Consider the following 26999-nt stretch of genomic DNA (forward strand, 5'->3'; position numbering starts at 1 on the left):
GTAGTCATCAATGGACCATTGGTTGAGAAACGGTTGGATGTATGTATACACATGGGATGCAAAAAAGCACTAATCTTAGCCCATATCCACAAGGTTGATACCAAGTCAGGGTGGTCGACCCTTGTACACAATCAGTTGAAAACCCCTGACTTAAGACAGTTGTGCTACTCCAATGTTATGAACCTAGTGACCAGCAGGACTAGTTATCGTTAACTAGGCTGATGCCCGTTGAGAACGGTGTCCACTGGGAACATATATACGCCCCTCTGGTTATGCAATACCTGTTGTACCCATTGTCAGAGTGCCCATTGTACATCAATAATAAAATTCAGGCTATATTTGAAGGAAGACCATTCTCAGTGTCAAAATCTGCTCTGGCTGCGGGCCTTCTCTATGAGTGTATCTGCAGCACAGAGTGAGGTGAGTCATACTTTGGCTGCAGGTGGGGACTACAACATTGGACAGAGTGAGGTGAGTCATACTTTGGCTGCAGGTGGGGACTACAACATTGGACAGAGTGAGGTGAGTCATACTTTGGCTGCAGGTGGGGACTACAACATTGGACAGAGTGAGGTGAGTCATACTTTGGCTGCAGGTGGGGCCCTCCCAGCCCTCTTTGCAGATGCAGGTGAAGGTGTCTCCTCCGCCCACACACGTGCCCCCGTTGGAACAAGGGCTGGAGGCACATGTGCTGTTTTTGGCTGCAGAGAGAGCGTTGAAGGAGATGAGTCAGATATTGAGATAGATTAGGGCGGGAACAAAAACACAAATTTAATATGTTCTAACTATGCAAGTTGTGCATTTATTTTTTTTAATCAAAAATGAAAACCAGAAGAAAACAAATATATAGGCCTATATATTTTTTTTATCAATACCAAAATAACCACAGTGGTGGACACTGGACAGTAACAAAGTTAATTTCCCCTAGTGTACTTGTAATTAGTATTTTTGGATACCAATACTGGATCCACTACATTTCAAAGGCGGATATTGTACTTTTGACTCCACTACAAATTGGATTAAAAAGTAGATTATGAACTAACGACTAAAACCACTAAAATAGCACAAATTAAGCTCACAACACGTCCAAGTACAAGTTTGAGTAGTTGTAGTTGAGAAATATTTGATCAAGAGCATCTATTATTTTGACTCCAGTACTTGGGAGAGTTGAGGAAAGGAAAGAAAAGTTACTATGTTTACCCAGGGTAACTGGACTAAGCTCAAGAACTTGTTTACAGCCAGGCCCTGCTCATAGAACATTTCATGGTAGGGGGTTCAATGCCTTGTCCATAAAGGGCACTTCAGCGGTGGTAATTTTAACGTGCCGGTCCGGGGATACGAACTAGCGACCTTCCGATAGCAAGACCGCTCCGCAAACCGTTCGGCCACCGCTGCCTCTTGAGTACAGTGTCCACCACTGAAGGTACACACAACACAACAACACCACCACCACATCCACAACGACATGAATTCAGCCTGGCCCTCGGGCCTTACACCACCACATCCACAACGACATGAATTCAGCCTGGCCCTCGGCCCCTCACCCGTGTTGCAGGTGGAGCCTCCCCAGCCCGGGGGGCAGGCGCAGCGGAACGCGTCGCCGTGGTCATAGCAGGTCCCTCCGTTACTGCACGTGGTGCCGTCACACTGGCTCTCACCTGGACGGGGTACAGTAGCACATACCACAGTTACAGTTACAGTAGCACATACCACAGTTACAGTTACAGTAGCACATACAGCAACACACTCAGAGTTATGAACACAGCTGGCTCTCTCTTACAACAATTTAAAAACTGTACATTGGTGACTATAACTATAATCTAGCAGCTAGATTCTAGCTGATCTTGAGGCCTACAAAAACGAAAAGAACTCTCTCTTTCTTATCAACTAGTCCCAACAAGGTCAACTAGTGAATTTACTAGTCGACTAGTTGAATAGTCGATTAATTGCTTAACCCATTTAGACCAGAGTTAAAAACATTCACTTTGAAAGAATATATATTCAAATATTTGCGCCACATTTTTACGATTTTTCAAAAATAGCTAAAGTATAAAAGAATGCTTGAAACACCAAAAGGGGTTCCCGCCCCAAAATGGGTTTATAGCTGATCTTAATTAAGGCCTACAAAAACGAGAGAGAGAGAGAAAAAAAAGAAAAACTGGAAAACTTTTTTTCCCTCTTTCTTATCAACTAGTCCCAACAAGGTCAACTAGTGGATTTACTAATCGAGTAGTTGAATAGCCCTCACACACACACACACACACACACACACACACACACACACACAGCTTGACAGAACTCACGGGAGTGACAGGTCTTGCCCTTCCAGTTGTCTGCACACTCGCAGTAGAAGTCGTTGACCAGGTCCACACATCGTCCACTGTTCTTACACGGGTTCCTCCTGCACTCGTTGACGTCTGAGGATGGAGGGATGGAGGGAGGGAGGGAGGGTTAGGTTGGTGTTTTCTATGTCCTTGGCATTCGTTCCATGTTCCATGAGCCAAACTCTCAAATGCCAACAATTATGTAAGAAAGTAGCCCTTGGGCTACTTTAGTATTAGTTCCAGTCGACTAATACGACGACGAAAAATGTTTTGTCGACTACCTTATTTCACTGACAAAAACTATATACAAACTAAGCCACGATGACTAAAACTATGACTAAAATGTACTGTTGATTTTGTCAACAAACTAAAAATGAACCCTTCATGTTATTTGTGGCGCGAGATAGGAAAAGGACAGAGGAAGGAGAGGAAAAGGAAAAGGATCTCACTGAGGTCACAGAGTCTGCCCTCCCAGCCATCGGGACAGAAGCACTGAAAGGAGTTGACTCCGTCGATGCAGGTTCCACCGTTCCGACACGGCTTGCCAACACAATCGTTGACATCTACAAAAAAAAAGGTTCGATGAAGAAGGTTAGTTAGATAAAAGAGCATCGACTACTGGCCGAAATGTTTACTGTACGTCTAGGAACTCATTGTCCATTTGCAGACCGTGGCCATGTTTCCATCAGAGTTTGGAAAAGCACTCGTTTTCAGTAAAGTAACGTCCTGCTGCCTCCTGCATTATGTGCCAATTATTAACAGGTGGTACACACGAGCACTTCCAAACTCCGGGACACAAAGTAGCTCGTAACATGTCTACAGTGGACTTTAATGAAACAAACACTTTTTATGAAACAAAGCTGCAATGTTGGTGAGTTTGACGTTGTTTAATACAATCAGATAGGGACTTTTCTGTTTGGATGAATGGGGCTGCCATTGGAAGTTGCACCTATAGGTAGCACCTTTGCCATTAACTTATATGGTAAGATGGCCACGGTACTCTGCATATGGAGAATAGTGGATAGTAGCCACTGGCTACTGTAACTGCATGTATAAATGAGTGGCAGAAACAATGTTTTCACACCACATGCTGTGATCGGTAACAAGACTACTCGCCCCGTTTCTGTTTTCCTCCCAGAATTTTCCCCAGTGAGGGGTGGGAGAGGCTGGACAGCAGACAGCTGGACTTTGAATTTCTCTAACTATAAACTTTCATGACAGCAGAACAGCCAAAGTACAAATATAATTTATGAAAAGCTACTACAGTGAAGACTGTTCACAGAAGTTGTTGTAGGATATGTGGGGATTATCTGACGAGGTACCATTTGAGGGGGCAAAACCTTACATATACTAAATAATACTAAATTGTTTATAGGTTCAATATAAGTCAAATAATATAGCCTTTCCACAGCAGTATCTTTGTATATTTTTCCAAAAAGAATACAAACAGCCAATAGCATATTACAAATTTATCCCCCTCACTGGGGAAAATTCAAGCACCGGGGCGAGTAGTCCAGTATTCCTGTGATCAGAGTGTATATATGGACTTACTCTCATGGCAGTAGGTGCCGCTGAACCCTGGATCGCACACGCAGGTGAAGTTGCCCGCCGGCTGGCTGATGCAGCGACCTCGCGGACCACACACGTTGGAGGAGATGTGCCGCACGTCGTCGGCGCCCGAGGCGTTGGTCGCGATGGCAATGGTGCAGCTGTCAATCACTGTGCGGAGGAACGGAAACACGACATTCAGACTTCAAAGCTCGGTGCACAAAGTGGCGCACACTCCGCGCACACACACACAGGGTCCAAATGGGAGTTCTATACAGTTGCTACTGTGATGGCCAAAATCAAATATCACAAATATCTTTCACCAAATACCTAGATGTCATCAGTATTGTGATTATTATGTATTGTAGATCTACAAGCTCACTAAGCATCAGCAAGGTGACATGTTGTGACCTTGCAGATTAGCCATTTCCTCTATTTTTTTAATGTACAGTGTAAGTGAAGTGACTTGAAACAGGAAAAGACAACACTCATCCTAGTTGATATCTAGTCTTGTATCACAAATTCACAATAATCAATATGGATAGACTACCTTGGCAGGGAGGGGTGCGACAGTGGTCTTTGAGCTGGCCACAGGTCTTGCCCTCGTAGCCTTCAGGACAGGCGCAGTAGAAGTCCTGGGCCATGCTGTGGCATTTGGCCTCGTTCTCACACGGGTTTGGATCACATGCGTCTGATGGAGACCAAGCTGGGACCTGTGGAAAAGGGAGGAGGAGACAGCCATTTGGTGTTCACTTCATCATGTTGAAACATCCATGGCAAATATCCAAGTGTTTAAAAACGGCACTGGGGAGATAAGACTTAACCACTTAAGCCCCATTTCATACTTTGCCATATGACGCGTCGCACACACATAAATAGCCACTCTACAAGCTCACAACGCGTTGGAAAGTGACCTCGTAGTAGAGTTTCTATGTTTTCCTATGTTTGAACATTTAAGATTAATGTTTGGCCCATAATGACATGCCCAGGTTGAAAGTGGTTTAAATACAATGTGCCATCGTGAGAGAAGTCAGTGGATGCAGTGCTCTGACATCTTTCACCATTTCCATATGTATTAGAGGTTGGTTGGGGCAGAAAAAGGCTGCAATTTGTGTAAACAGAAGTCTAGTCTGTGCATAAACTGCGGGTTCCACCCGCTGCCATTTAAGGTACTAAAGACGAGAGTGATGGTGGGCAACAAGATGGGTGAAGAGAGAGAGAGACAGAGAGACAGACACACAGCACCTCAACAGAGCCCATTCGAGCTGCTAAACAGGCTAGCATAAATAGATCTGGTCGCGCCACTTGAAGTAAAATAAACTGTGTGTGTGTGTGTGTGTGTGTGTGCGCTTGAGTGTTTGCATGTGATGGAAACTCATGTGTCTCAACTTCTATAAATCTTGGTTCCATCAGAGCAACAACAACACCATTAACAGAGCAGGAGACATCTTGCCTTGTAGGCCTTGTGTTTCAACTTGCAGGTCTTTCGACACGCTTCACTACATAAAACATCCAGTTGTAGGATATTAAACATTAAGTGCTGAACAGACGTGAGTCAGGATAATCACAACAGCTTCGCTAAACAACAACGGCCCACTAGCAGTGACCTCCTCATCTGTACGAATTTGACCCATAAGAGTCGATGCCTGCCATTATTACCGTATGTCAACCCGATTCATATTTTGTGATTTTCGAGATTGGAATTTTGCTATAAAAACACGGCAATTTCCCTTTGACTTTGTTTAAAATTAAAGTCAACGAGGAGTCTATTTTTAAATGAAAATTTCTAATCAACTATCGAAACTACCAAAGATGTCTCGACAGAGAAACTATTGAAGATATCCTACCAATATTTGGGGTTACATCAGGGCCAAACCTCTACTAAATTGCGATTTTAACCTCATTTAAACCTATAGGGAAATCAAATTCCCCAATAATAAATAAATAAAACAGCGCAGCAAAAGAGAAAAATTAAAACAGTCAAAGCGTAGTGGTTTTGTGGTGGGGCGCGGTGGCACAGTTGGTAGTGCTGTCGCCTCACATCTAGAAGGTCCTGGGTTCGATTCCCGCTGGGGACGCTGTGGGCACTGGCGGCGTGTTCCCTCCTCCGCGTCATCAGTGCCCATACCCGAGGCGGGGGTTGGCGATAGGGCCTTTCTGTGTGGAGTTTGCATGTTCTCCCCGTGTCCTCTAGGGTAGGTACCCTCACAAAAAACATGCCGTAATCCTGGTCTCTAAAACTACCTCCCCCTGGCCAGCCGGGGCGCCTGATGGGAGGGGAAAGGAACTGGTCGGAAAATAACGTGTCCCTTCCACGCGCTACGTCCGGCCGGGGAAATTCCCCTCTGTCAGGTGAAAAGATGAAGCTTGGACTCCTCATGCATAGAAGGAGGCATGAGGTCAGTCCGCTGCCCCCCCCCCCCCCCCCCCCCCCAGGTTGGCAGAGGAAGTGTAGCGCCCAGGATTACATTCGATAATTGGCACTGGGTGAAAAAAGAAAACTGGGTTACAAAATCGTGGGATAAAAATGTAGAGTAAAAAAAAACAATGGAGTAATGTGCCCCGTGCCCCCATAGCAGGCATCAGAGTGGTGTACTCTGTGCAGGCATCCTTCCAGCATCGTCTCATTCAAGGCAGCTCATATTTATAGTGGAGATGCTAAATCAGGATTGGCTGCCTACCAGCAATGTCCTCCATTCAGGGCCCCAGAGAAGTGCTGAAGTGTCAGTTTCCTGACTGCTAACCCACATTAGCGTCAAATGTCGACTTAACCCATTCTGACCTGAGATCAGATTCATACGAGGTTTCCACTGGACACACACTGGTCTGATTAAACCCATTCTGACCTGAGATCAGATTATAAAAAATGTCAGTCGTTCTTCGATTTTTCAAAAATAGCAGACCTACAAGCTCGTAGCGCGCCACTCGGTGGCGCGCTATGAGCTTGTAGATCTGCTATTTTTCAATAGCTAAAGCATAACATGATGCTATAACACCAAAATGGGTTCCCGTTCAGAATGGGTTAAAAAAAAGGAATGAAAAAAAGAAGCCAGTGAGGTCAATTCTCAATCATCTCATGACAAGATACATTCTCTTAATCTCTCAAGACAGATTCAGAGCTCCGCAGCTAAATCTGTCGGCAACTCCCATTTGGAACTGAGCAGAGTTTGTGGTTAGTAGGAACGAAAACAAAAGACACCGGAAGAGGAGGGCCGAAGGAGAGCGAGCAGGCAGACATGCGGCCTCTACAGGTGGAACTGGGCGGTGCACCCCAGAGGCAATTCTTTTTTTTTTTTTGCCTAATGGGTTGCCAGATTGGTGTCCTCTTAACCAGGAACTTTTTTCCAAAACCTTTTCAAAAATCTCAATCTGCAACCACAAAACAAACGCATTACGATTCAACACGTGTTGCGCTTGCAAGATTTCCTACAATTTACAATATGAGCAGGGAGTATCAGATAGGGTATAAAAAGGTAGGTGGCTAGTGCACATCCAGTTCCTGTCTGGTGCTGGACTAAGGTACATACAGTGAAGAGAAGAGAGTCCGCACACAGGTTTGCTCCAAGGTGAGTTCACCTGATGAAGGCCGTTCACGGCCGAAACGTTGTGTCATATTTATGGTGTTTTGAATAAAAAGCAAACACCTTGGAGCAAACCTGTGTGCGGACTCTCTTCTCTTCACAGTATCAGATAGGGGACATTTCTGTCTCGAGTTGGGGGGCCACGAGGTAAACCTCATGGCCCCCCAACTCTGAGAAGCAGGGGGATTACCGTCATGGTCCATGACTGACTGGACCATGACGACTATCCCAGTTATCGGGGGCCCAGTTGACGAACGTTCCTACTGACCTCACAGAGTTCCCCGGAGAACTCCGGCCCGCATTCGCACACAAAGCCGCCCAGCACGGCGTGGCAGCGGCCGCCGTTCTGGCACGGCCCGCTGTCACACTTGTTCCGCTGGATCTCACAGCGGGTGCCCGCGAAGCCGGCGGGACAGTGGCAATGGTGGCCCCTCGGGCCCTCCTGGGGAGGGAAGAACAGAGAGAAAGGGGTAGGGGGGGAGGGGGGGGAGGGAGAGAGAGAGAGAGAGAGAGAGGGAGGGAAACGGAGTGCGAGTGAGAAAGGGAACCCAAACACTACCCAACTTCTCCCGTAAAAATCTGAAAGTATGGAATCACCATATTATTAAAAAAAAAAAAAAAAAAGGAGAATTCCGGACTAGCTGTTTCCTTACCGTAAAATTATCAGTTAAAAAAAAAAAGACTCCGACCGTGGCGTGCACGCTGAACGGCTTATTTAGATTACTCAAATGTTTTGGTCTCGTTTAGATCTGTAGTAAAGTAAGTAAAGTTACATCTGTAGTAAAGTAAGTAAAGTTACATCTGTAGTACATGAATTGAACATGTGGGTACAGAATGTCGTCCCTCTGTGGCTTCTGCCCTGAGCAGGAAGGCATTAACCCATTCTGACCAGAGATCAGATTCTAAAAATGTCTTCTACATCCTGACAGTTTTCTGAAAAAGCTATGTTTACTATGTCAGTCGCAGACCTACAAGCTCGTAGCGCGCCGCTCGGTGGCGCGCTACAAGCTTGTAGATCAGCTATTTTTCCAATAGCTAAAACACAACATAATGCCAACACCAAAAGGGGTTCCCGCCCTCCGCCTATACCAACCCATTTAGGCCTAAGGCCGATTCTAAAAACGCCTCTAAATCCTGACCTAAGGTTTCTGAAAAACTTCAAATATTTATATAGCAGCATCAAAAAAATTACATTTTTGAATACTGTACATACTGTACAGAACCCCAATATGGGTGCCCGGCCTGAGGGGGTAAGATACCAAAAGGGGTTCCCGCCCTCCGCCTACCTGCTTAAGGCCATAGCGTGCCTGATAAATGTTTTTTTTCTTCTTCTTCCGGTAATACTTAAAATAAAAGTCTAGTCCGGAATTCTCCTTTGATATTATGCATATAAATATACACATAATGATGTGATCATACCTTACATGTGCCTCCATTCTGACACTGGCCACGGCAGCTGTTGACATCTGAAATGAAAGCGACGGTGGTCAAGTAAAGAATGACCATGACCAAGCATGGGAGCAGCTCTGAGCCATTTCCTAAGGACTCCGTATGCTGACCGGGTATAGGATGCTGTGTGACATGCAGGTCAAGTTAAAGAAAGGTGGGGTTAGAATTGTTTTTAAGCCTTAAGTCAGGCTCAGCTAAACTCCCGGAGAGTGGCGGAGGAGAGCCGTGCATGCATGTTAGCCCACATGGGCATATGGGTGAGTACAGAGGTCAGACTGGGAAACGGTTACTAGGCCTGGTGTCAGTCAGGGAGGAGAGTGACCATAGATATATAAGGCTAGATGGCTCACCCACACCGCTGGCCAATAGGAGAGCGACGTCGCTACATGGCGGCCCAGAGCCATAGAGTTAAGACAGAGTTACGACATCGATGGAGGCAGAACTCGCGCGGAGAGCCCATATATAGACTCCAATGCATTCCGTCTATGTAGAAGAGCCTGCATGGCCCCATGAAGTGAACGCAGTTGTCGTAACTCTGTCTTACTCTATGGCTCTGGTGGCGGCCATCTTACTGGGGTGCAGCATAGCATTGAGTCTATGGGGCATGTACTACAAACGGTTTGGTTTGTTATAAACATCAGAGACGTCCGCATACTCATATGCTTTTATATGACGTTCATATAAATGATTGTAATAAACCAACCCATTTGAAAATCCGTCAAGATTTGAGTGATTTCATGAGTATTTTAGTTTGAGCTGCCATAGAACATACTGAACCGTAGCACCTCAGCAAGATGGCCGCTGGGTGAACTACGTCAGAGACTCCGCCTTGAGCCATCTAGCCTTTATATACGTCTATGAGTTTGACGGCTAGAAGCAGCCAGGACACCAACAGAGAGAGAGACGTTTGGGGTGTGGCGGGGAGGGGAGGGGCCCGGGGGTGAAAAGTTGGAAAAAGTCGTAAGTGACATCGAGTAGGAGGAAATACTGACTGATGTCACAGTTTTGTCCGGCCCATCCTCGAAAACAGTCGCAGTGATATCCGCCAATCAGATTTTTGCACGAGTACGCATTCACACAGGGCTTCCCAGCGCACTCATTCGCATCTGTGAAGGCAGGAGGAGGAGGACACCCAGTCCATCAAAATGAGGAAGAGTGGAAAGACAAAGAGAAGGGAATTTAAGGCTCACATCTTTGGACGGCCAACCATCAAAACACCAACAGGGACAGTCACGTTTTGTCCCGAAAGACATCATCTCATTGCCAACGGCAGGAATGTTACGGGCCCACCTTCCCGGTTCCGTTTGTGAGCTCTCACTTTGTGTTTCAGTAAAGATTGCTCAGAGAGCTCTAAAATAAAAGTGAGGAAACACACCTGGGACTCACAAAACAACTAGGTGTTCCACCAGGATGAGCTTTGGTTCAGCAGGACGGGACAGTGAGTTCTTATCAACTTGTGAAGCGTGCCCTCAAGCGAGCTGCCCAGGCCAGCAGGTGCCCTCGCTAAGCAGCCGATGGCCTCAACACGAACCATTTTTTTACATAATCAGAAACATCGACGTTCAACATAGCGATCTTAGCTTGAGAAGACAATCCAATGAGAGCTGAGAGAATCCGACCGGGACACAACACTCTTATGCAGGACATAAAGGTCACAAGTGTCACAAATCAAACGGCCGATTCTCAGTTTCTGTGTGGGATATGCCGTGCACTCTGCATGACGTGCACCACTGTCACTTTGCTCGTTCAAGCCACACACACACACACACACACACACACACACACACCGCGTTGAGAGTAGTTCATTTGCTGAGACGCCAGAAACGGTCCCTCTTTTTCACAGCCTAATGTTGGCAGTAATGCAGCCACTAGGTCCACCGTGTGATTGGTCAATCCAGTCAAGAAACCACAGGTGACACACTGCCCCTTCCACGTCTGCAAAACACCCCCCATTATATCCACACTGCCCCTTCTTCCATGTCTGCAAAACACCACCCATTATATCCACACTGCCCCTTCTTCAACGTCTGTAAAACACCCCCCATTATATCCACACTGCCCCTTCTTCCACGTCTGTAAAACACCCCCCATTATATCCACACTGCCCCTTCTTCCACGTCTGTAAAACACCCCCCATTATATCCACACTGCCCCTTCTTCCACGTCTGCAAAACACCCTCCATTATATCCACACTGCCCCTTCTTCCACGTCTGTAAAACACCCCCCATTATATCCACACTGCCCCTTCCACGTCTGCAAAACACCCCCCATTATATCCACACTGCCCCTTCTTCCATGTCTGCAAAACACCACCCATTATATCCACACTGCCCCTTCTTCAACGTCTGTAAAACACCCCCCATTATATCCACACTGCCCCTTCTTCCACGTCTGTAAAACACCCCCCATTATATCCACACTGCCCCTTCTTCCACGTCTGTAAAACACCCCCCATTATATCCACACTGCCCCTTCTTCCATGTCTGCAAAACACCCTCCATTATATCCACACTGCCCCTTCTTCCACGTCTGCAAAACACCCCCCATTATATCCACACTGCCCCTTCTTCAACGTCTGCAAAACACCCTCCATTATATCCACACTGCCCCTTCTTCCATGTCTGCAAAACACCCTCCATTATATCCACACTGCCCCTTCTTCCATGTCTGCAAAACACCCTCCATTATATCCACACTGCCCCTTCTTCCACGTCTGCAAAACACCCCCCATTATATCCACACTGCCCCTTCTTCCATGTCTGTAAAACACCCCCCATTATATCCACACTGCCCCTTCTTCCACGTCTGTAAAACACCCCCCATTATATCCACACTGCCCCTTCTTCCACGTCTGTAAAACACCCTCCATTATATCCACACTGCCCCTTCTTCCACGTCTGCAAAACACCCTCCATTATATCCACACTGCCCCTTCTTCCACGTCTGTAAAACACCCCCCATTATATCCACACTGCCCCTTCTTCCACGTCTGTAAAATACCCCCCATTATATCCACACTGCCCCTTCTTCCACGTCTGTAAAACACCCTCCATTATATCCACACTGCCCCTTCTTCCACGTCTGTAAAACACCCCCCATTATATCCACACTGCCCCTTCTTCCATGTCTGCAAAACACCACCCATTATATCCACACTGCCCCTTCTTCCACGTCTGTAAAACACCCCCCATTATATCCACACTGCCCCTTCTTCCACGTCTGTAAAACACCCCCCATTATATCCACACTGCCCCTTCTTCCACGTCTGTAAAACACCCCCCATTATATCCACACTGCCCCTTCTTCCACGTCTGTAAAACACCCCCCATTATATCCACACTGCCCCTTCTTCCACGTCTGCAAAACACCCCCCATTATATCCACACTGCCCCTTCTTCCACGTCTGTAAAACACCCCCCATTATATCCACACTGCCCCTTCTTCCACGTCTGTAAAACACCCCCCATTATATCCACACTGCCCCTTCTTCCACGTCTGTAAAACACCCCCCATTATATCCACACTGCCCCTTCTTCCACGTCTGCAAAACACCCCCCATTATATCCACACTGCCCCTTCTTCCACGTCTGCAAAACACCCCCCATTATATCCACACTGCCCCTTCTTCAACGTCTGCAAAACACCCTCCATTATATCCACACTGCCCCTTCTTCCATGTCTGCAAAACACCCTCCATTATATCCACACTGCCCCTTCTTCCATGTCTGCAAAACACCCTCCATTATATCCACACTGCCCCTTCTTCCACGTCTGCAAAACACCCTCCATTATATCCACACTGCCCCTTCTTCCACGTCTGTAAAACACCCCCCATTATATCCACACTGCCCCTTCTTCCACGTCTGTAAAATACCCCCCATTATATCCACACTGCCCCTTCTTCCACGTCTGTAAAACACCCTCCATTATATCCACACTGCCCCTTCTTCCACGTCTGTAAAACACCCCCCATTATATCCACACTGCCCCTTCTTCCATGTCTGCAAAACACCACCCATTATATCCACACTGCCCCTTCTTCCACGTCTGTAAAACACCCCCCATTATATCCACACTGCCCCTTCTTCCACGTCTGTAAAACACCCCCCATTATATCCACACTGCCCCTTCTTCCACGTCTGTAAAACACCCCCCATTATATCCACACTGCCCCTTCTTCCACGTCTGTAAAACACCCCCCATTATATCCACACTGCCCCTTCTTCCACGTCTGCAAAACACCCCCCATTATATCCACACTGCCCCTTCTTCCACGTCTGTAAAACACCCCCCATTATATCCACACTGCCCCTTCTTCCACGTCTGTAAAACACCCCCCATTATATCCACACTGCCCCTTCTTCCACGTCTGTAAAACACCCCCCATTATATCCACACTGCCCCTTCTTCCACGTCTGCAAAACACCCCCCATTATATCCACACTGCCCCTTCTTCCATGTCTGTAAAACACCCCCCATTATATCCACACTGCCCCTTCTTCCATGTCTGTAAAACACCCCCCATTATATCAACAACAACAACAACCAAAAAAAGCAGGCGGAAAAGAAAGCACTGCCACTCATCAAATATTCAGCAGGGGGGCGTCCCCAGGGAGCCCTGCTCCCCTCACACACCTGTCTTCTCTCCGAAACCCGAAACTCCCACGAGCGCACTCACAACCGTGTACACAGACACACACACACACACACACACACACACACACACACACACACAGCGCTCTGCAGGTAAGCTAGGAGGGCAATTGGCTGGCTGTAAGCGGAGAGCTGTACTGGTAAGATGACACTGAATTCTTGGGTTCCCTTTTCCCCCCACCCCCCCCCCCCCCCCCCCCCCTCCTACGCACCCCAACTTTGTTTACTGGTCGTAATCCATTTCCTGGCAGCACGCTCTCCCGCTGCGCCCTCCCTACCGGAGCGGGACAGATACATAAACAGTGAAAGGAGACACCGGGCCGTCGACCCGTCGCACACCGACCAAAACAGTCCGATATAGCATATTGGTAACGCTCGTCACCCATAGGAGGGAAAAGGCTCATTGAGAAAAGTGCCGCCGTGGGCTGCTGCCAGAGCCGTCCAGAACTATTGACGGCTTGTATTCTAGCCAAAAGGAAGGCTCGGGTTCCAACGTGTAGTAGCCAAGGATTATCCAGAAATAAAAGCTATTATGGAGGAGCTGTCGCACAACAGTAAACAAGACTTAGTGCGTTCAATCTTTATTAGAAGTACATGTTTCAACTTAAAAAAAAAAAAAGGCTAAAGTTTGTTTGGATTTCAACTACACGTGGACTTGCGTGATTGCAGAACAACACAGCGTGCGAGAATTGAAGCAGAATAAAAAAAACACACTTCTAAATCAATGTGTCAAAATCTCACAAAAAACGTGAGCAAACACATAGCTAGTAAATGTTCAATCAAGAGTGAGAGTGAAAAGGAATGCCAGCCTTGAATATGATGGATGATAGAAAACCCAACCACGTTTTTTTATTATTATACCCATAAGTCATGCCGCTGCTGGCATTATGGCGCAATCAAATTGCTGGTATAAATAATAAATAATGAATTTTTAATTTGTATTGCACTTTTCATTCACAAGGAACCCCAGAGTGCTACATGGTTAAAAACACAATCAAAGAAGGTTAACACGAGGGTTATTAAAAAAAAAAAAAGAGTCAAGCACAAAAAACTAAAGACAGAAACAGTTCAACACGAAAAGGGCTTCCAAAATAAGCACGTTTTCAGCTTTTAAAAGATTCCAGGGTCTGCAGGTACTCTGATGTATGAATGCTGAAAATAGCCCATCTACAAGTTCGCAACGCGTTGTGAGCTTGTAGATCGGCTATTTTCAGCAGGTGTAAAAACAGCCATTACGACGGCATCAAGGCCCGCTAAAATGCATTTTTGTCGACTAAATCAACTGTAGATTTAGTCGACTAAAATCTTATGATATTTAGTCAACTGATACTAGACTAGACACTAAGGGCTGTATTTTGCGTGTCTTAACCCATTCTGACCGGGAACCCATTTTTGGGTTCTGATCGTGTTATGCTTTAGCTATTGAAAAATAGCAGATCTACAAGCTCATAGCGCGCCACCGAGTGGCGCGCTATGAGCTTGTAGGTCTGCTATTTTTGAAAAATCGAAGAACGACTGACATTTTTAGAATCTGATCTCTGGTCAGAATGGGTTCATCAGACCAGTGTGTGTCCAGTGGAAACCTCGTAATGAATCTGATCTCAGGTCAGAATGGGTTAAGTACCAGGTCTTATTCCCTAACTTGAGTAAACTAAAGACCTGGAGGCGTGATCAATGCCATTTGGCTATTCTGAGTGGCCAAGGAGCATTGATCACGCCTCCAGGTCTTTACAGTTTACTCAAGTTAGGGAATAAGACCTGGTACTTAAGACACGCAAAATACAGCCCTAAAACAGGTGTGACAAAAAACTAAATGAAAACTATTCAAGAGACTAATGACTAAATTAGAATTTTTGCTGCCAAAAATAACACTGATGTGTGCGACTATAGTGCGTGTCAGCACTAGTGTTTTGGGGGTCCCACTCACCTATTTGACAGGTCTTGCCTTCCCACTGTGGAGGGCACAGACATTCAAAGCCATTCTCCAAGTCTATACACGTCCCACCCTGAGCACACGGACTGGAGGCGCATTCGTCCATGTCTGAGGAGGCAAAGGCATGGAGTCAGAACTCTGTCTACTCTGTGTGAACCTCAAAGGCATGGAGTCAGAACTCTGTCTACTCTGTGTGAACCTCAAAGGCACGGAGTCAGAACTCTGTCTACTCTGTGTGAACCTCAAAGGCATGGAGTCAGAACTCTGTCTACTCTGTGTGAACCTCAAAGGCATGGAGTCAGAACTCTGTCTGCTCTGTGTGAACCTCAAAGGCATGGAGTCAGAACTCTGTCTGCTCTGTGTGAACCTCAAAGGCATGGAGTCAGAACTCTGTCTACTCTGTGTGAACCTCAAAGGCATGGAGTCAGAACTCTGTCTACTCTGTGTGAACCTCAAAGGCATGGAGTCAGAACTCTGTCTACTCTGTGTGAACCTCAAAGGCATGGAGTCAGAACTCTGTCTACTCTGTGTGAACCTCAAAGGCATGGAGTCAGAACTCTGTCTACTCTGTGTGAACCTCAAAGGCATGGAGTCAGAACTCTGTCTACTCTGTGTGAACCTCAAAGGCATGGAGTCAGAACTCTGTCTACTCTGTGTGAACCTCAAAGGCACGGAGTCAGAACTCTGTCTACTCTGTGTGAACCTCAAAGGCATGGAGTCAGAACTCTGTCTACTCTGTGTGAACCTCAAAGGCATGGAGTCAGAACTCTGTCTGCTCTGTGTGAACCTCAAAGGCATGGAGTCAGAACTCTGTCTGCTCTGTGTGAACCTCAAAGGCACGGAGTCAGAACTCTGTCTACTCTGTGTGAACCTCAAAGGCATGGAGTCAGAACTCTGTCTACTCTGTGTGAACCTCAAAGGCATGGAGTCAGAACTCTGTCTACTCTGTGTGAACCTCAAAGGCATGGAGTCAGAACTCTGTCTACTCTGTGTGAACCTCAAAGGCATGGAGTCAGAACTCTGTCTACTCTGTGTGAACCTCAAAGGCATGGAGTCAGAACTCTGTCTACTCTGTGTGAACCTCAAAGGCATGGAGTCAGAACTCTGTCTACTCTGTGTGAACCTCAAAGGCATGGAGTCAGAACTCTGTCTACTCTGTGTGAACCTCAAAGGCATGGAGTCAGAACTCTGTCTACTCTGTGTGAACCTCAAAGGCATGGAGTCAGAACTCTGTCTACTCTGTGTGAACCTCAAAGGCATGGAGTCAGAACTCTGTCTACTCTGTGTGAACCTCAAAGGCATGGAGTCAGAACTCTGTCTACTCTGTGTGAACCTCAAAGGCATGGAGTCAGAACTCTGTCTACTCTGTGTGAACCTCAAAGGCATGGAGTCAGAACTCTGTCTACTCTGTGTGAACCTCAAAGGCATGGAGTCAGAACTCTGTCTACTCTGTGTGAACCTCAAAGGCATGGAGTCAGAACTCTGTCTACTCTGTGTGAACCTCAAAGGCATGGAGTCAGAACTCTGTCTACTCTGTGTGAACCTCAAAGGCATGGAGTCAGAACTCTGTCTACTCTGTGTGAACCTCAAAGGCATGGAGTCAGAACTCTGTCTACTCTGTGTGAACCTCAAAGGCATGGAGTCAGAACTCTGTCTACTCTGTGTGAACCTCAAAGGCATGGAGTCAGAACTCTGTCTACTCTGTGTGAACCTCAAAGGCATGGAGTCAGAACTCTGTCTACTCTGTGTGAACCTCAAAGGCATGGAGTCAGAACTCTGTCTACTCTGTGTGAACCTCAAAGGCATGGAGTCAGAACTCTGTCTACTCTGTGTGAACCTCAAAGGCATGGAGTCAGAACTCTGTCTACTCTGTGTGAACCTCAAAGGCATGGAGTCAGAACTCTGTCTACTCTGTGTGAACCTCAAAGGCATGGAGTCAGAACTCTGTCTACTCTGTGTGAACCTCAAAGGCATGGAGTCAGAACTCTGTCTACTCTGTGTGAACCTCAAAGGCATGGAGTCAGAACTCTGTCTACTCTGTGTGAACCTCAAAGGCATGGAGTCAGAACTCTGTCTACTCTGTGTGAACCTCAAAGGCATGGAGTCAGAACTCTGTCTACTCTGTGTGAACCTCAAAGGCATGGAGTCAGAACTCTGTCTGCTCTGTGTGAACCTCAAAGGCGTGGAGTCAGAACTCTGTCTACTCTGTGTGAACCTCAAAGGCGTGGAGTCAGAACTCTGTCTACTCTGTGTGAACCTCAAAGGCATGGAGTCAGAACTCTGTCTACTCTGTGTGAACCTCACTGAGGAGGCAAAGGCATGGAGTCAGAACTCTGTCTACTCTGTGTGAACCTCACTGAGGAGGCAAAGGCATGGAGTCAGAACTCTGTCTACTCTGTGTGAACCTCACTGAGGAGGCAAAGGCATGGAGTCAGAACTCTGTCTACTCTGTGTGAACCTCACTGAGGAGGCAAAGGCATGGAGTCAGAACTCTGTCTACTCTGTGTGAACCTCACGCACCCGAAAGGATGAACAGGGAAAGAGGCAGATGAAGAGAACCCAGTGTCAATTATGTAATGTAATCCTTGGGCGCTACACTTCCTCTGCCAGCCTGGGGAGGATGGGGGGGGGGGGGGGGGGGGGGACAGCGAACTGACCTCATGCTTCCTTCTATGCATGAGGAGTCCAAGCTGCTTCTTTTCACCTGACAGGGGGGGAGAGTTTCCCCGGACGGACGTAGCCCGTGGAAGGAAGTTCGGAACACGTTTTTCCCCGACCAGTTCCTTTCCCCTCCATCAGGCGCCCCGGCTGGCCAGGGGGAGGTAGTTTAGAGACCTGGATTAATGCATGTTTTTTGTGAGGGTACCACTACCTACCCTAAGGGACACGGGGAGAACATGCAAACTCCATACAGAAAGGCCCTTTCGCCAACCCCGCCTCGGGTGACTGCTTATTGTGCCCCATTGTTTGCCACTTGGATGTGCTGCCACGGCATTACAGATGTAGCTAATTTGAAAGTGTAGAAACTAACCCCGATTTGTACTTTTTTATAACATTCTCAAAGTTAAACACTGAGGTTTTGTCTGTCTTTTTTATGTGTTTCTGTTTCTCCATGACCTTGATTCACGGTGACACAAATGCAAGTGAGGCCAAGATTATGTAAATCCAAATCTGAGCAAGTCTTTCGCCTTCTTACTGGGGTAACTAATCCCAGTGGGGCCCTATAAGACCGGGGGCCCCCTGCAACCACACACGTGCACATAAGGTAATGAATAAGACTAAGAAGAGATGGAGGTTAATGTGTGTGTGTGTGTGTGTGTGTGTGTGTGTGTGTGTGTGTGTGTGTGTGTGTGTGTGTGTGTGTGTGTGGCGTGCGAATGATTAAGAGATTCCATCACCACTCTTCCATGGTTCATTAGCAATAGTAAATAGAATTAGTGAATAGAACTGAAATGTAAATCAGGTTAAGAGTACACTCAACGGGGAAAGAAAAACAGACTAAAATCAGAAGGAAACCTGGAAAGCTACAACTGGAGAGGAAGGGATACAAATGGCAAAGGTCAACATGCAACACAATCCATGCTGCGAGCAACGCGGGGTAAAGGGGAGGTGAGCAGGGGGCTCTCACCGCTGGCACAGGTCAGGCCCTCCCAGCCAGGGGGACACTGGCACTCGAAGCCCGAGGTCACCTCATGGCACGTACCGCCGTTGGCACAGGGGTTGGACACGCAGGCGTGCTCCGCTACGGCAAGGAAACGGAAAGGAAATCATTTAAAAGAATAATGTATAAGAAAGAGATACATTTTGACATCTTACATGTTATAGAGCGTCGCAGTCCTGCCCCCTTTCAGAACGACGAGTGGCCCAGGAAATGATTCTCCATTCATTTTCTCCATAGGGCTTTTCAAAAAGTATTTATATAAAGACGGTTACGCCGCGGACAAAGCCAACTCGGATCGTGACAAATCATGACAACAAACACAATATTTTGTGCCGATCAAATAATTTGAAAGAAGAAAATAAAAAGGCAGGATACAGCACTATTTGTTTTGTTTTTCTTCTTACTAATTATTTGATCGGCCCAAAACATTGTAATTATTGTCATGATTTGCCACGATCCGAGTTGGCTTTGTCCGCGGCGTAACAGTCTTTAAATAAATACTTTTTGAAAAGCCTATGGAGAAAATGAATGGAGAATCATTTCCTGGGCCACTCGTCGTTCTATAGGCAGGGCTGGGCAACTTTGACGACGGAGAGGGCCACTATATTTTCACACTCACTTTTGCCATTTTTTTTATTGGAATCCTGAAAAGTAACCCTTTTCATTTAACTTAAAATGCATTTAGTTATAGTTATGTTAACTATAACTAGTTAGATAGTTAGATAGTTATGTTAACTATAACTAAACTTAACTTTAGTTATAGTTTGTGTTAACAGCTACATATAGGCTGAAGTAATTAAAGTGGGTCATGTTTTCATGTTTGGAATTGTAACAGGTGAAATCAATAATATATCAGTATTCTGATATTAACCTGTGGGCCGCATTAATCAGACCAGTGTGTGGCCAGTGGAAACCTCGTATGAATCTGATCTCAGGTCAGAATGGGTTAATCAGACCAGTGTGTGTCCAGTGGAAACCTCGTATGAATCTGATCTCAGGTCAGAATGGGTTAAGTGATGGCGGGGGCCGCATGTGGCCCCCGGGCCGCCAGTTGCCCATGTATGTTATAGGTGTTACCGTTTTTGGGCAAAACCTCCACATTTCTTCCCAAGAATAACGACATTTCAGAAGGACCTCGGGGGTACAATACTAGCCATGCCATGGTGAAACAACGTGGTGTTCTGTAGTTCTAACATGCACGTCATGGTGTTCTGTAGTTCTCACCTATCTGGCAGGTCTTGCCAGAGTACCCCGGTGGACAGGCGCACTGGTACTCGTCGGGCTCCGTGTTCATGCAGGTTCCCCCGTTGACGCAGGGCGTGTGGCGACCACAGTAGTTGAGATCTGCAGCAGAATACACATGGTAGCAGTTACTCGTATAACTCCTCCTTATACGAGTATTACTCACCATCTTTGAGGTTGGTCAACTGGCAGCAAGGTTAAGGTAACCGACCTTGCTGCCAAATGGCAAGTAGCTAAGGACACACACGCACGCACGGCACGCCCAAAACATGAATTACAATTACAAATACCCTGCTAACAGACAGACACAGATGGACAGGGGCAAAAACATTACCGTAAGTTACCATAATAGAATGACTTTTTTGACAATGTCCTAACCTCCTCTACAGATGGCCATGGATTAGCCAAAAAGAGAAAAATACAGTGATTTTAGCTACATTAAGTTTCATCCAGTGATCACATATCCATAATAATAAAAAGCCGACAATCTGATAAACCATGTCGCGCCAGCGTTATTCTTTAATGGAATATCAATATAGGACGAGCAAAGATTTAAAAGAGAGAAGACAATTATAATGAAACATCAATATTGCATAAGACAAGATTAAAAAAAGAGACGAGACGATCATTTCTGGAAGGATATTAATGTGCGATTAATGAACTAAACTGTGCCCTGCTTGATCCTGGAGCATCCTCCGCAGACTGCTTAAAAAGGCGAGGCGAGTTAGCCCTAAAGGCTGGTAAATAAATGAGCAGGGATCTGTCTCCACCAGGGATCCGAGGACCCATTCTCATCCCCCAAAAAGCCCTCCGTGACGAAGGGACCCGGGCAGATCGAGTGTCCCTCCTGCCGCTCGGATCACACGGGCAGAAAAAAGGCCAGTATCCAGTCACCAATCCCCACCACAGACACAAGAGGACAGTCAGTCACCAATCCCCACCACAGACACAAGAGGACAGTCAGTCACCAATCCCCACCACAGACACAAGAGGACAGTCAGTCACCAATCCCCACCACAGACACAAGAGGACAGTCAGTCACCAATCCCCACCACAGACACAAGAGGACAGTCAGTCACCAATCCCCACCACAGACACAAGAGGACAGTCAGTCACCAATCCCCACCACAGACACAAGAGGACAGTCAGTCACCAATCCCCACCACAGACACAAGAGGACAGTCAGTCACCAATCCCCACCACAGACACAAGAGGACAGTCAGTCACCAATCCCCACCACAGACACAAGAGGACAGTCAGTCACCAATCCCCACCACAGACACAAGAGGACAGTCAGTCACCAATCCCCACCACAGACACAAGAGGACAGTCAGTCACCAATCCCCACCACAGACACAAGAGGACAGTCAGTCAGGGAAGTGATTCAAAACCAGATTTTTAAAACGACTGTCATAGACGGAGATCAGCGTCTTTTAATGTCTAATATATTGATTCAGTTTGAGATGGAGCTACACCACCATCTATCAGCGCCTCCGTGTCTAGGTAACCTCGCCTCACCAGGCTTTCCACCACCACCACCACCTCGGAGGAAAGGCTGGTCTCCGTTTCAAAAGTCCGTATGATCCAGGATCATATACCCTAAATGAAATGGTGCCCAGGCTAGTGTCTTAGGAGAGAAACTGGAAGTGGTTGGTGGTCCGTCAGTAAAAAGGTTCCCCAACTCGTTGACTTGGAACGATAGCGAAATCTTAACACCCTTTTATCTCCCGATTCTAACGCCAGATTCCGATTCTAATCAAAACAAGCTTTATTTCCGTCACGGTTAAAAACAAATCATGCCTCGGGTGGTCCGCGAAAGGATTGCTTATCAGTGAGATAACTTCAGAGACTGAAACAATCAGTCTCGGAATGTGTTTTAACAAATAAAGTGTGTTAAAAAAAAAAAATCAGAAAATGCTTTTATTCCATTTTCAATACATTTTCTATTCGAAATAGAATAGAAAGTTTTGAAATGTTTCTAGGAGTAGCCACTTGTGAGACTGTACTGGAAAAAGAATAGTTCCATCTTGTAAATTAATTGAAATTTGATTTTCCATACCTTTATCACAGAGCAGACCTCCCCAGTTCCTCTCACAGCTGCACTGCCAGGGCACCACGCAGGTTCCATGGACACAGCCTGGGTAGGGCACGCAGTCATCGCAGAACTGACCGTGCCAGCCATAGTTACACCTGTCCAAAAACAACACGGTTAACATCACAAAGAACTGTGAAGAGGCATTTAAGAATTGATTGTTTTGTAGGCGCTTTTTTAATGATGCCAGAAATAAATAAAGGGACAAAGTAAAACATGGATGAAATGGTGACGGCAGCAGGATTTCCTCCGGTGGCCGGAGAGTGCCATAAAAGTGTCTAAAAGCCACTATTATATATATATATATAGCACCTGACGAAGCTCACGGCGAAACGCGTCGTGCTAATAAATAAGTTTGATGCAGTAAGTTGTCCGTCTCTGTTCCCTGGAGTGTGCAGTCCCTTCCTTGGAAGGTTTTTCTCTTTTTTGATATATATATATATATATATATATCAGCAGGTCGTTGTGACATGGAACCATGTCTACAGCTCTGGTTCCCAAAGTGGGGTCACGGTGATCCTTAATCATATTCCATCATTCAAGGGCCTTTGGATAGAAATGAAACAGACTCCATGCAGTCACTTTCAGTTAGAGCGCTATAGTGTCTGTGACTGTGACCAGCCGTCACAGTCACAGACTGTGTCACAGACTGTGACCAGCCGTCACAGTCACAGACTGTGACACAGACTGTGACCAGCCGTCAGTCACAGACTGTGTCACAGACTGTGACCAGCCGTCACAGTCACAGACTGTGACACAGACTGTGACCAGCCGTCACAGTCACAGACTGTGTCACAGACTGTGACCAGCCGTCACAGTCACAGACTGTGTCACAGACTGTGACCAGCCGTCACAGTCACAGACTGTGTCACAGACTGTGACCAGCCGTCACAGTCACAGACTGTGTCACAGACTGTGACCAGCCGTCACAGTCACAGACTGTGACACAGACTGTGACCAGCCGTCACAGTCACAGACTGTGACACAGACTGTGACCAGCCGTCACAGTCACAGACTGTGACACAGACTGTGACCAGCCGTCACAGTCACAGTCTGTGTCACAGTCACAGACTGTGACACAGACTGTGACACAGACTTGATGGATGAAGAAAAAAATAATCTTCCCCCCTAAAAAAAATAAAATCTTGGGAACCCCTGGTCTCCTGTACCTGACCAGTGCAACAGGTAAATAATAAACACAGGGTAAAGCCCACTCCCTGTCACCTAAAATCACATGCTCTGCAAACATTTATGACATCTACATAAATGAGTGCAACCCAGGTTGCTGTACAGTAACACTATAGTACCAATTGTTGTTTGCGCGCCTGCCTTGTCTGCAATCCAACTATATCACGCTCTGCTGCTCTAATGTACTGTAGTGCTGCACTCTCTCTCTCCCGGGGGCTATAACCTGCAAAACGCCTGTTGCCAATCTCTGCATAGCAATAGGATACTACTGTACATAAGAGAATTAGAGATACATATTCTAATGTCTGGCCACACCAAGCGCTTTAGCTACAGTATATAAGGGAATTGATTTAAAAGAAGAATAAACGAAGTCATAGTTGTTGGCGTGCACTCTGCCATTCACAACTATAATGATAGTGTGGATTGCCATTTCATGACTAAGCTCCTGCACTGTCCCACTATAAAGCCCTACCTGGGCCCTCATCAAACCCTGTACACTCAAGACACTGCCCCCCCGCTGCCACCCTTAGATCTCCATATATGGAGCTGACTTGATCTGACATTCCATATGACCTCATCAAACCCTGTACACTCAAGACACGCTCCATATATGTATGTATGGCCAGACCTCATCATGCCAATGCCAAAGCGCCAGCGCTCGCCCAGCAGTCTGCCGTCACCCAGGCAGAGATGCATGCACGCTTCTCGCCCTCAGAGCCAGTATAATAAAAAAATAAATGAAATATTTCAAAGTGAAACAAAACTCCACACATCTACCCTGCCCTCCACTCCACCCATCCGTCTGCAGTCCATCCATGAATATCCATCCATCCCAAGGCCTTCTGCAAACTAATCTTAGTCAAGAGTGACATTCCAGGGCATGAGGGGTTAAGAATACTTCCAGTGGCTCCCGTGTGTAGGGGGGGGGGGGGCTTTGGGGGGGCGATGGGGGGGGTGGCATGCCGGTTCCGACAGCGTTATGTTGCTAGGACCACTGTGGCAGTATTTGTGTGTGTGTGTGTGTGTGTGTTTGTGTGTGTGTGTGTGTGTGTGTGAGTACATGACAGCACTCTTGGTATTCAAAGGCCGTGGCGGTGTTGTCGGAACAGCTGTCTTGTCAAATTGGCTATTTTGAGCCTGTGATCTTTTCTCTCGGAGACGGCACCGTCAGGCATGACGGGTGGCCCGACAGACAGACAGACAGACAGACAGACAGCACTACTACCACCTCGTTCTCCACGGGACGATACGAGGCCTTCGAAACCATCCGTGCAAATTCTGTTAGCTGCGGGAGTGAGGGGTGCAGGGGGGGGGGGGGGGGGTCGGGACATGTCTGACATACCCGTGTATTGGAGGAATACTTGGAACAGCTTGATGTGGACGTTAAAGGGACACTTCACCCTTTTTGCAAAAGAATATATGTTAATGACGTTTAGGAGCTTTAGAACACTTTCCTGGGGGTCTTTATGTGTGTAATATGTGGTTTTAGATATTTTAGATTGTAGCAGTGAGCCTGTTGTCTCTGATGTCATGGACACTGGGCTCACTTCCTTCCTGGACTACATGTTGTCTCAGTAAGACAGCTCTCCCCCCTATCAACAAGGAGGAGCAGTGCACCAAAGAATTATGGGAATTGTAGTCCAGGAAGGTAGTGAGACCAGTGTCCATGACATCAGAGACAACAGGCTCACTGCTACAATCTAAAATATCTAAAACCACATATTACACACATAAAGACCCCCAGGAAAGTGATCTAAAGCTTCTAAACGTCATTAACATATATTTTTTAGCAAAAAGGGTGAAGTGTCCCTTTAAGCAAAGCGGCATCGCCGCATTTATTACTGGCTTTGGCTAGAGGGTCGTTTTGAAAATCAACCATATCACAATAGTATAATATCCGAAATCAGACATTATCCAGTCCAATATCAAGATATGGATATAATATTGATACTAATAGGGATGTTCCCGGTCACGTTTTTTTTGCTCCCAATCCGATCAATAGAAAGGCCACGGAAAACGGATCTTGGCCAATCAGATTTGAACCATATATATACGTAGATCGTTTTAAATGAGATTCAAATTTTAAAATGTGAAGCCGAAGCCTCATTTACATGAGACATGTCACACGGCGAGAGCTCTTAATTGTTCCCTTTGAACTTCACAGGGGTCGTGCACCGAGTTGATTGATTGGGCCATTAACCCATTCTGAACGGGAACCCATGTTGGCGTTAGCATCGTGTTATGCTTTAGCTATTGAAAAATAGCAGATCTACAAGCTCATAGCGCGCCACCGAGTGGCGCGCTACGAGCTTGTAGGTCTGCTATTTTTTTGACAAATCGAAGAACGACTGACATTTTTAGAATCTGATCTCAGGTCAGAATGGGTTATTCAGACCAGTGTGTGTCCAGTGGAAACCTCGTATGAATCTGATCTCAGGTCAGAATGGGTTAAGGTGTGAAACTTTGTGCACTCTGTGCTCGTTAGTGCTTCATTTAATCAATTAATGCAGGGTGTCCTCAAACTCTTTTTATACCACAACTCCATTTTATTGACCACATGCACACACCGCAGCCATCTTGACATTGAGTTAATGGCAGAGTGGTAACTAACTAAGCTGCGATCTCCCATCGACAGCCCATACATCTAAAAGGGAAAAGTCCTGTCTGACTGTATTAAAACGACATCAAACTCACCCCCAACATTGCAGCTGTATGAAAAGCTTGAAATATCCTCCGTCTAGCTGCAAAGTGTTTGTTTTATAAAACAAAATCCACTGTAGAGCTACTTCCTGAGGATGAGGCTGACAACTCCGTACAAGGACTAAAGCTGCTTCTGACTGTCCCAGGAGCACTGTGTGTGTGTGTGTGTGTGTGTGTGTGTGTGTGTGTGTGTGTGTGTGTGTGTGTCTTAGCCATGCCTTGATGGGTGGTGGTGGGGGGGGGGGGGGTTGCCGTTGATGGAGAGGTGCATCATATCCCATATATGGCCATTGAAACAATCACTTTAACCATCTGTTGTCATTTCCTTTTTAGGGGAAGATGTACATCACACTGGGATATTAATTTCCGTTCCAATATGCTGCCATTCAAAGGGAGATGGGGGGGGGGGGGGGACGACTGCAATGCGGAATATTGTGAGACGGGGGGGACGGGGACAGGGACGGGGATGGGGGAAGGGACGTGGCGATTCCCTGCACGTTTTTTGGTGGTGAAATTTACACAGCCTCTCTCTGGGCCCAGGCCCAGCAGCATGCAGGATGAGATGCTTGGTATTCTAGGTGGGTTGGATTCTTCGGTGGGTATAAATATGAGCAGGCATTGCCTTTT

At 46.6% G+C, this 26999-nt stretch overlaps 2 protein-coding genes across 5 annotated transcripts in view; both read right to left on the reverse strand.

Moving 5' to 3' along the window:
- Window positions 1–26999, reverse strand: part of LOC308334301 (estrogen receptor beta-like) — a 272603-nt gene that overhangs the window by 53733 nt on the left and 191871 nt on the right. The gene's annotated exons all lie outside the window — the stretch shown is intronic.
- jag2b (jagged canonical Notch ligand 2b) overlaps window positions 1–26999 on the reverse strand; it is a 78050-nt gene that overhangs the window by 11582 nt on the left and 39469 nt on the right. For 2 of the 4 annotated variants that reach the window (XM_080791202.1, XM_080791203.1), the window contains exons 6-18: window positions 22452–22582; window positions 20375–20494; window positions 19118–19231; window positions 15484–15597; window positions 9895–10008; window positions 8873–8919; window positions 7722–7895; window positions 4423–4585; window positions 3876–4043; window positions 2774–2887; window positions 2304–2417; window positions 1545–1658; window positions 585–701 (exon numbers count right to left, since the gene is read on the reverse strand). In XM_080791202.1, coding sequence (XP_080647328.1) covers window positions 585–701; window positions 1545–1658; window positions 2304–2417; window positions 2774–2887; window positions 3876–4043; window positions 4423–4585; window positions 7722–7895; window positions 8873–8919; window positions 9895–10008; window positions 15484–15597; window positions 19118–19231; window positions 20375–20494; window positions 22452–22582 — 1604 coding nt within the window. The remainder of the gene's footprint in view (window positions 1–584; window positions 702–1544; window positions 1659–2303; window positions 2418–2773; window positions 2888–3875; window positions 4044–4422; window positions 4586–7721; window positions 7896–8872; window positions 8920–9894; window positions 10009–15483; window positions 15598–19117; window positions 19232–20374; window positions 20495–22451; window positions 22583–26999) is intronic. The other 2 variants (XM_080791204.1, XM_080791205.1) reach the window with 1 other exon arrangement.

Source organism: Protomyctophum bolini (genome assembly GCF_963924005.1).
Source record: "Protomyctophum bolini genome assembly, chromosome: 19".
Classification (NCBI taxonomy): domain Eukaryota; kingdom Metazoa; phylum Chordata; class Actinopteri; order Myctophiformes; family Myctophidae; genus Protomyctophum; species Protomyctophum bolini.